At 20.2% G+C, this 11,263-nt stretch overlaps 1 protein-coding gene across 1 annotated transcript; it reads right to left on the bottom strand.

The window, feature by feature from the left end:
- Window positions 1-6,653: 6,653 nt before the first annotated feature.
- On the bottom strand, window positions 6,654-7,100 carry Phum_PHUM612440 (uncharacterized protein; the record flags this gene model as incomplete). Its single annotated transcript, XM_002433025.1, has 1 exon — window positions 6,654-7,100. The coding sequence occupies one exon, from the start codon at window positions 7,098-7,100 to the stop codon at window positions 6,654-6,656; it is 447 nt and encodes a 148-aa protein (XP_002433070.1).
- Window positions 7,101-11,263: the final 4,163 nt, after the last annotated feature.

Here is an 11,263-nt window from a genome sequence, read left to right as displayed (position 1 = left end):
TTTGAAACGTTTCACAAAAAAATTCAAAACAAACTGATAATGTTTTAAATGTCATAGAGAATGAAAATTTAAAAAAAAAAAACGCTACTCTATGATTTACTTTCCCTCTCATCTTCATTTTAGTTTCGTTCGCACAAGTCAATTTAAGATGTCAGGGAAAACATTCCATTTTACGGTAGAAAATAGAATCGGGAAAACTTTATTTGTTAAATTAGTTAAAATTAAAAATTTTTAAAAAAAATTTAAACACGTATTAATAATAATCAATTTATATTTTAAATTTAAATTTTTTTCACGTTAACGAATTTTTAAAAATATTAGAAAAAATACACTGTCAAAAAATTTCAATCTGTAATAGATATGAACTTGGAAAAAATTAAAAAATTTAATATTTTTTAGTTTTTGTTTTATTTTATCATAATACATAAAAAACTTTTATTTATTTTGTGAAATTAGTGATTATTATTAACAATGAATGGAATAATAAAAATTTTTTTCATTTATTTATTTCTGGCACTGTTGGGTAAGTACAATAAATGATGTTGACTAAAAAAAAATTTTTTAAACTACTTATTAAAGTAATTATTATATTATTAAATATCAATATTATAAAATAATAGGTAAATAGATTCTAAATAAATATAAAAATAACTTTTAACCGTTTTCAATAGTTAAATTATGACATATTTACTTTCAAATAACAAATATTGAATATTGAAATGCAATAAAAAAGTAGTTAAGAAAAACTTATAACTAATTTATTTTTATTATATTTAATTTCAATATCTATTAACTTTATATTTATTTTTATTGATTATTTTGATTGATTTTGGTAATAATTTTCATTATTAAAATCATTAGAAAAATAATTAGCTACTGTACTATGCAAGCTTTAAAACTTTTTTTTTTGCTCTTGTTATTTTTACAAAATATAAAAAAATTTTACTCATCTCATATTTAATCATATTTTTAATTAGAGAAACCATTTTTTTAATTTTTTTTTTATATATAATAATATTTTATTTAAATATTCATTCATTTATGAATGATGAATAAATTTTTTGTTGTTGTAAGGTTAAGAGTAAGATAATATTTATATTTAAAAAAATTTTACTTAATTTATTTTTTTTTCTTTTTTTGGATATTTATTCATGAATTTTCATAGAAAATATTATTATTATTATTATTATTATATTTTTGTATCTCATTTAATGTATTTTTATGTAGGATAAAAATTTTAAGCTCAAAATTTTTAAATTTTATTAATTTTTTTTTTTTTTTCTCTTAATGAGTTGCTAAAAATTAATATTACATATCGAATTTATGTAATATTTTTCATTATTCATAACAAATAAAAATTTAATAAGTTATGAAAAGAATCAGTAAACAAATCAAAATTATTTAAAACAGGAATTTAAATTATATATTTTTTTTTCAGAGTTACATAATGATGAGGCTAACCTGAAAGGAATAAAAATAATTTTTTTTTTTATTTTATTTAAACAAATTTGCCTTTTAGTATTTTTTTTTTTAAACAATTAATAACGGTGGAACCGTTTTGCTTACTTGGCCACATCGTTCTCAATATTGTTGTGTTACGATAAAACAGTTATATAATTCACCCCGTAGTTTTTTTTTTTTTTTTATAAATTAATTTATTACTAACGGTTGTTTAGTTGTGTCATTTTTTAAATTAAAAAAAAACAAAAAAGAAACAAAAGAACATCGTCATCATCATCATCATCATCATCATCATTAGTTAATAAATTACGGTTAATAAAAAAAAATAATAATAATAAGCATTAACGACTTACGTACTAACCATATCGAAAACTTTTTTTTGTTATTAAATTATTATTAAAATGACGTCATCAATTTGATCGATTTTTTTGAAACTTTTCAATAATTTACATTTTAAAAAAAATTTTAACTATAATAATAATAATAATAATAATTATTTTTTAATTTAATAATCGAAATTAATTATTATTATCGTTACTTATTATTAGAGAACTAGAAAAATAATCTAGTTAATAATTATCACTTTGATTTTTTAATAATAATAATAATAATAATAATAATAATAATAATAATAATAATTTAATACGAGGTGATGGAAAAATCGAAATGAATGAATGAGTTAGTGAATGAATGAATGAATGAATGAATGAATGAATGAATGTAATAACAAAACTCGTTAGATAAGTTATTAAAAATAAAAATTATTAATAAATTGTTCAAATTTAAAAAAAAAAACCGGACGGCACGAGGTGCAAAATGATAATAATAATAATTTCACGTTAACAATTAGTTAGATTGTGACGACGACGACCGGTTTAAAATTAAATAAAATAAATTTATTAAAAAATTATTATTATCGTAATTTATTATTATAATAAATAAAAAAAAGGTTTTTTTTTCGATTATTACGTAATATTTAAAAGTAATTTAAATTAGTTTTTGATATTTTATTTAAATTATTAATTTTTTTTACATCCGATTGACAAAATATTGAATGTTCCGGTTTAAAATCGCTTTCATTTTTTTTTTTTTTTTTTCGATTCATTTACAAGTTTTCGCCATTTTGGATTTGATTTTATTTTATCATTTTTACTTTCTATTAATTTTAAAATTAAATATCATTTTTATTTTTTCTCTTTCTCTTTCTCTTTTTCTTTCTCTTCCTTTATTTAATTCATTTATCAAGATTATAATAATAAAAGCTATTAAGAATTTTTTTTTTTTTTTTTAAGTGTTTTAATCAACGTTGAGAGCGATAAAGTGTAAAATATTATTATTATTATTATTATATAAAAAAAGGGAGAAGAGGGAAAAAAAACTTATTTACTAATAAGTTCTTATTAAGTCCGTGTTTTATTATTATTATTATTATTATTTATAATAAAATGGATTCCGTTCGAATTTTTCTTTTTTTTCCAAAACGTTTTATGCAAATAAGATGGCAACCATCGACGCATTCAAAAAAAAAAAAAATTTCGTTTTTTTTAAACAGCTCCCCCCCCTCCCCGCTGAAAATCCGGTTTATGGAAAAAACACTTTTTTTGCATTCTTTATAAGTTAAATTAAAATATCATTATCATTATCATCATTATTGATTAATAATAATAATATTTTTGTTACGGGAGAAAAAAAATTTTACCCAAAATTAAAAGAAAATTAATTATTATTATTATTATTTTTAAAATTACAAACTAACGAATATGAGAATAAGAAAATGTATTTAAATATTTATTAATAATAATAATAATAATAATAATATTTTTTTGTTAATAACATTTATTATTTGTTTAAACAAAAAAAAAAAAAAAGGGAAAACTATTTAATTTTATTATTTAAACTGGAAAATAAGTAGAAAAAAATTCATTAAATTTAAAGTACAAGTTAAATATTGGTTAAAAAAAAGAAAATCATTACATTTTCCATTTATTTTCTTTTTCCTTTTCTTTTTTCTTTTCTATTCCTTTTTTTTTTTTCAAAAGAAAAACAAATGAAAATAATTTTAGATAATGAATGTTTTCCCTATTTTTTCCGTATACTCCATTTATTTTTTTTTATTTTTTTCTCTTTTTCTAAAATCTTAAGAAAGGAAAAAAAAAAAGAAAATCATTTTTCTTCTTAACGTCTTTTAAACCTTAAACGAATTTTCTTTTTTTTTTTTTTATCTAAAATAAGACTTAATTTCAATTTTTGTGTTTTTCAAAGCGAAAAAAATCAAATTTTTTGCTTTCTGCTTTATTTCAAATCTCCCCCCCCCCCCCACAAAAAAAAAAAAATTTTTTTTCGAAATTTAAATCCTTAAAATACCACCGACCTGAAAAATTTTCACATTTTCTTCTTAAAACGTCATCGCGTAGCAGACGACGAATCGTCGTCGCCTCCATTTAAAAAAAAAAAAAATTTTCTTTTCCTTAAGAAAAGCGTTAAATAAATGCGAATAATTATCATTATTATTCTCGTTTTAAACATAATAATAATAAAAATTAATTACTTGAACGTTTTTTTTTATTGTTTAATAATTGAAATCGTAGAAATGACGACAACGATAAAATAATAATGAAATTAAAATTAAAAGTTTTAAAAAAAATAAATTCTTTTTAATATAATAAAATAATAATAATAATAATAATTAAAATGTTAATGTTTTAAATAAAACAATTTTATTTAAATAAAAATAAAAAAATTTTTACACAAAACAATGTAAAGTTTTCAATTGTACATAATATTTTTCGTTAAATAATAAATTTAATTAAATTTTTATTTAAACTTTTGTAAATAAGTTTTATTGTTTAATTTTTTTTTTTTTAGTATTATTATTATTATTATTATTATCGTTATTGTTAATATAATAAGAAAATTATTTTAAAGAAAAACAAAAAACAGAACAAAAAACAAAAAAAAACTTTTAAAAAGTGGAAAATATAAATTTAAATTTATTATTATTATTATTTTTTTTTTAAACAGGAAATAAATAAATAATTTTTCCCTTCCCCCCGTGAAAAAAAGGGGGGGGAAAGTAACGTTTTAATATCGAGAAAAAATTTTTTTTTTTTCTGTAAATTTAAATTTATAAAACAAAACACAATAGAGTGGAAATTCTAAAAAAATGATAAATTTTTATTTTTATTTATTTATTTGTATTTCCTGTCGGGTCGTTAATATTATTATTATTATTATTATTATTATTATTATTATTATTATTATTACTGTCGTATACGAGTATTTAAAAATTTTTTAAAACGAATAAAATCGCGAATTAAGAAAAATTCACGATGGAAATTTGCGAGAGAAAAAATAATGAATTCGTGTCGGTGAATGAATTACGCGGTGAAAATTGTGTCGGAAAATAAATTTTCCTAATAATAAATTTTTAATTAAATCTATAATATAAAATAATCCGCGGCATTTTTAAAAAAATTTTCATTACGTAATTTTTCGTACGTTATTATTATTATTATTATTATTATTTTATTACGTAATTAAAAAAAAATCATTTAAACGATAATTTTTTCCTCTGAAGGAAGGTCACAAAATAAACAATAAAAAAAAAAAAATTTAAGGTATTTCGAAAAAATCACGTGTTATTACTTTTATCACACGATACGATTGTTTTTTTCCTTTCTTATCAAAAACAATAAATAAATAAGTTTTCATCTTCAGGAGGAAAAATCGCTGTCGGGGGGGAGCCATAAAAAAAAAATATCACATCACGAAATAAATAATTTAAACGTACAAATGTTTGATTGAAAATCATTTTTATTATTATTATTATTATTTTTTCATTTTTCTACAAATTGAAAACTACAAATAATAATAATAATAATAATACAAGTTTTTAACAAATAATCATTCGTAAAATAAGATGGGGGGGACGGAAAAAAAAAAAAAATTTTTATCGACAACAGTAAATTTGAAACAACACGACAGTGCTTGGGAAAGTATATATATAAAAATTTTTCCTCGTCAGCAATTTATTATTTCAAAATGAAAAAAAAAGGGGGTGGGGGGGTGGAGGAAAATCCTATTTTTCCATAAGGTTTTTATTATTATTATTATTATTTTCCAAATGGAACCGTTAAGAAAAAAAAAATGAAAATGATTTTTTTTCGTTTTAAATTCATTTTATTTTTTTTATATATATATAAGAAATAATTTTTTTTTCTCATATTATTATTATTATTATTATTAAATTATTATCACGTGTTAAAATTACAATTATTATTATTATCATTTCGTTTTTTTTATCCCCACGTATGTAAAATTTTTCTTATAAAAAAATTAAATTAAATAATTCAAACGAAAAAAAAATTTTTACGAATTTTCTTTTTCATTTTTCTTGTTAGTTGATTGTTTTAACGATGTTTAACATTCGGGAATGAGGTTGTTTTTAAAATTTTTCTTTTTTGTGTTTTCGAGATTACGTACGCGACGAAATATTAAGTTTGTTTAAGTTTGCTTATTTATTTATTTATTTTTTTATTTCCCCCCATTCAAATGTCAAATCTGAATGTGCGTGTGCGTGTGCGTGTGCGTGTGTATCAACCTCATTTTTCTTTTGTGATAAAATGTTTCGTAATATATTACAAGACTATTAAAGGTTGTCACATTCAAGGTTCTCAAATAAAAAATTTTTATAAATGATTCTTCTTTGTTTTTACGTTAAATAAATGTAATTTTCATATTTTTTAAAAATTATGATAATAAAATGATAACAATTACTATTAAAAAAAAAAAAGTCGTGGAAGAAGATTACGCGTTATTTGTTATTTACACATAGGAAAATATTCAAAAAGTTGATTAATATCGAGTCGTTAAGACCTCCAAATAAAAGAAAAAATTTTTTTACAAATTTATTTTTATTTATTTATTTAAATTTACATGTCAAATAAAAAAATTTACGACGTTAATAAATAATTACGAATTTTCGTACAAAAATTTTCCACACGTAATAATTTTAAAAAAAAAAAAAAAAAAAAAGAAAATTTGTTTTTAACGATCGTTTTTGACCATTTTTTTTCCCCTCATTTTATTCGATTACAGTTTACTATTTTATTTAAATCGTTATTAATAATAATAATAATAATAATAATAATAATAATAATGACCGATGTATTTATAATAATTATGAGTTTTTTTTAATTTTTATTTTCATTTAAATCCTGCGGTTTTTTCGCTAAAATTTCTTTCATTTTTTTCATTATGAATGGTATTAGTGCTATGTTGGTATCAACGCATTTTTCAACGCAATTATCAAATCCTGATTCGTAGGCTTTGATTTGTAAATCAATCGGTTCTTTTTCGATATTTTTTTTAACGTCGTTATTACACGTGAATACGCATTCTTGAAGACGTTTTTGAAAATGTATTATTTCGCTTTGTACAACTTTTTGTGCTCTTTTTAAATTCTGACTGCAAACTTCTATACACGCGTGTACGAGTTCTATAGAACATTCTTTGTTTTCGCAACATTTTGCCGCGCATTTGTGCATTTCCGCTTGAAGTTTTCTCAAATGTATTTTATCCGCGTCGTTTATCATGGTCGTCAAAGCGCATTCAATACGGTTTTCCGCATTCTGGGTCATTTTCTACGAAACAAACAAACAAACAAATAATTTCTATCCCTTAATCAAAATTAATCTTTTGAAAGTGTGTTCTCGTTGATTTGTTCGCGAACAAACGACAAACAAACGACAAAATTAATTTTGTTATTTTTCCAACCGAAAAATTATATATTTATAAAAAAATTTTTTAATGTGACCTAATGCCCTTTTATTATTATTACTATTATTATTATTATTATTATTATTATTATTATTATTATTGTTTAAATATTCTACGGGTCATTAAAAACAAAACAAAACAAAATTCAATTTACTACATTTTTTTTTATCAACTCGATTGTATCAAAATTTAATTTCCTACATAAGATTAAGTAAAAAATTATACGTCAGAAAAATGTTGACGTCATCGTTTTTTTTTTTTGGGGGGGGGAAATCATAGAAATTCTATGAAATTCCTCCGGGGCATGCGGGGGAAAGGGGGAAGAGTATTTTAATAATAAAACTCCACAGGTTTTTATGAAAGCAAAACCGTCATTTACGTTCTTCGATGTAATTCTTTATTAAAATCGATATCATTATTATTATTATTATTATTATTATTATTATTATTATTATTATTATTATTATTATTATTATTATTATTATTATTATTATTATTATTTTGTTGTCAATTCAATCGTAATAACAGGATGAGGCAACTTAGGATTGGTGCCTTAGTTAAATATAATAATAATAATAATAATAAAAATAAAAAACAAATTTTAATCGAATAGGGTAAAAAAAACATACAATTATTATTATTATTATCTACTATTTTACTAAAAACGAAGGGGGGGGGAAAAAATTACCTTTAAAAAATTTTAATGATAATAATAATAATGAGTTAAAAATTCTTTTTTTTTTTTCGTTTTGAATTTTGATAAATAAAAAATTTTTTTTTATAATTTCGATATAACGATGACTAAATTTAAATAAAAACATAAACAAAAAGTTTCCATATTGTTTCCATCTTTGATTCGTTAGGGAATTTAACGTTTTTTTCAAAAAAAAAAAAAAAAAAAACATTAACGTCAAATGTTCGTCAATTCCATGTGTTTTAAAAAAAAAAAAAAATTTCAATTGACTTGGAAGTTAAATAATAATAATAATAATAATAAAAACAATTACAAACGTACTCGTTTATAATTTTTATTAATTGATTTATGACTGAACGATGAGAGGGTTTTTTTTCTAGAAAATTATTATTATTATTATTAACGTTTGAAATTTTTTTTTGTTAAATTAATATTAAAAAAACATGTCTCTGACTAATTTCATGCGTTTTTTCGAAAAAAAAAAATGTCTAAAATAAAATAGAAAGAAAGAAAAGAAAAGAAAAACGACAGCAAAATTTAAAGTTTTGTATATGTGAAAAGGTTTCGTAACGACAACATTTATTATAATAATTCGTAATTAAAAACTTATTTACGAGTGAGAGAGAGAGAGAGAGAAAGAGAGAGAGAAAATATTATTCGTAATAAAACATTAATCCAACTGATAACATTATCAAAATTTATATGAAAAATAGAAAAGGAAAAAAAAAAAAGAGACGAGTTGAAATTTTCGATTTTTGAATTATATATCCCAATTTTCTCTCTCTCTCTCTCTCTCTCTCACGTTTAACAAAAGGATTTCCTTCCTTGTTTCCTGTTAGTAAAACTAAATTTTAGTCGGTTAGTTTAAAACAAAAACCTAAAAAAAAAATTTTTTTTTTTTTTTTTCGAGAACGATAGGAAATGAAATTTAAAAAAAAAATGTTTCGAGTTTTTTATTATTATTATTATTTGCTTAATCATAAAACATTTTTTTGTATACAACAGCGACAGACGACTTATCAAAATTAACTATTATTATTATTATTATTATTATTATTATTATTATATTCAAATGTAATTTTTTTTAACCCTGATAATAACAAAAACAATTCTCAATGGAGAAATTCATAAATATTAATTTTTTTCTATTTTTTATTTTTTTATTTTTATTTTTTTTTCAAGACGAGTTTTTATAAATTAAATAATAATAATAATACTTGTTTTAATCATAAAAAAAAAAAAAAAATAGAAAATTAAATTTTATAACTCGGAAAAAAAGAGAGAGAGAGAGAGAGAGAAAAGGTTGAAATTTTGACCTTTTAATCGTGTTATAATATTTTTTAATTATCTCCGTATGTTTTTTTTTTCGAGAACGATATAATAATAATTATTTTTTAATAAAATAATAATAATAATAAGAAGAAGAAAAAAATAATATAAGGAAAAAAGTCGTAAATTTAAAAAAAAAATGGGGGGAAGGGTTGCAAGTTGTTTTCTAAAAAAAAAAAAAAGGGAGAAGAAGAATTTTAAGAGGATTTTACACATTTTATAAAAGAAAACTTTAAAATTTAAAGTGAATCTCGTTGAAGATAATTAAAATATATTATATATACATTTATATTTATGTGTTTGAATATAATTCTTTTAAATACTAAACAAACAATATAAATATATACTAAGTGAGAAATTATAAAAAAAAATTTAAATTAAATTAACAAATTACTCAAAAAAAAAAAAAATAATAGTAAAGAATTTAAATTAGAAAATTTTACAATCGGTAAAGACAGTTATTCGCCTCGAGGGGAGGGGTAAAAGCGGGGGTGGGATGGGTGGGGGAAATTAAAAACGACGTTTTAGTATTTAAATTTAATTTAACTAAAAAAAAAAAAAAATTTTAATTTAATTTAATCAAAAAAAATGATTTTCAAACGGGGGAAAACCCGCAAATATTTATAATAAATACACGAAAGCGATGATTATTAATATTAATAATGATAATAATAATAATAATAATAATAATAATAATAATAATAATAATAATAATAAATAAAACGACAAATTATTGATAATGATAACGTGGGTGGAAAAGGTTAATTAATTTAATTAACAACTTAAATAAATTTTATATTAAAAAAATTATTTATTTATTTTTTTCAAATGAGTTATTTGATATTAATAATATATTATTATTATTATTATTATTATTATAAAAATTAATAAAAAACGTGAAGAGAGAGAAAATTTATTTATTTTTTTAAATATTAATTAATAAACATACATAAAATTTAATTAAAAAAGGGAGGAGGGAGAGAGAAAAAAATATTTTATTACATGAATATTTGAATATAATTATTGGAATGCGTGTGTGTGTAAAAAATATTTTATTATTATTATTATTATTTTTTGGGGGGGTGAGGATTTTCCCAGGGTTTTTATTCCGGATGGTCAAATCATTTCTGATGGAAAAAAAAAAAAATATCCGGTAATTTTTACCAAGTCAACAACTTGAAATTCTCTCTAAATAATTGAGAGTTAAAAAACATAAATCATTTTAAAAAAAAAAAAAGACAAACGACAAACGACAAACGGACTGACACAAACGTACGTGTAAGGAAATAAATTATATTTAACATGATTTTGTCGTTTCACGTGACAAAACCAACAATCGTCCGTTTTTAATTTAAAAAAAAAAAAAATTTTCTTTTTTTTTTTATATGAAAATAAAGTATGTTTGTGATTGTTTTATATATATATGGAAGCCTTTCGTTCGACAAACGGACAAAAACAAACAAAAGGGTTATGTTATTCCTTTTAACTTTTTCCTGTTTGTTTGTTTGAATACAACAACATTCATTTCCGTTAATTATTTTTTTTTTTTTTCACCTTTTTCTAAACTTTCTTTATTCACCAAGTGAAAGTTTTTTCAAAAAATAAAATTTAAAACCCCAAATCTCCGGTTTTCGGGAGGGGGGGGGGGAAATTTTTTTAACAAACAACAATCATTATCATCATCACTCGAGTAATAATGACGTCATTTAATTAATTTTTAAAAAAAAAATTAATCGATTTTGCTTTAGGAGTATGTGATGACGCTGTCGTGTACGATTTTAATAATTATCGATTAATAAATAAAAAAGAATTTTTTTTTTTTTATTAATTAATAAAATAATGATAATAATAATAAAGGTTTTTTTTATTTTATTGTTTAAATAAATTTTATTGTTTAAAAAAAAAAGTTTTAAAGTTTTTACAAAATAAATAAAAAAGAAAATGTTTGAAAAAGATTAGAATTAAATAAAACAAAAAAAAGTTAAAAAAAATAATGTTAAT

This window comes from Pediculus humanus, genomic scaffold (genome assembly GCF_000006295.1).
Source record: "Pediculus humanus corporis 1103172108319 genomic scaffold, whole genome shotgun sequence".
Classification (NCBI taxonomy): domain Eukaryota; kingdom Metazoa; phylum Arthropoda; class Insecta; order Psocodea; family Pediculidae; genus Pediculus; species Pediculus humanus.
This window is presented reverse-complemented; position numbering and strand designations above follow the sequence as displayed.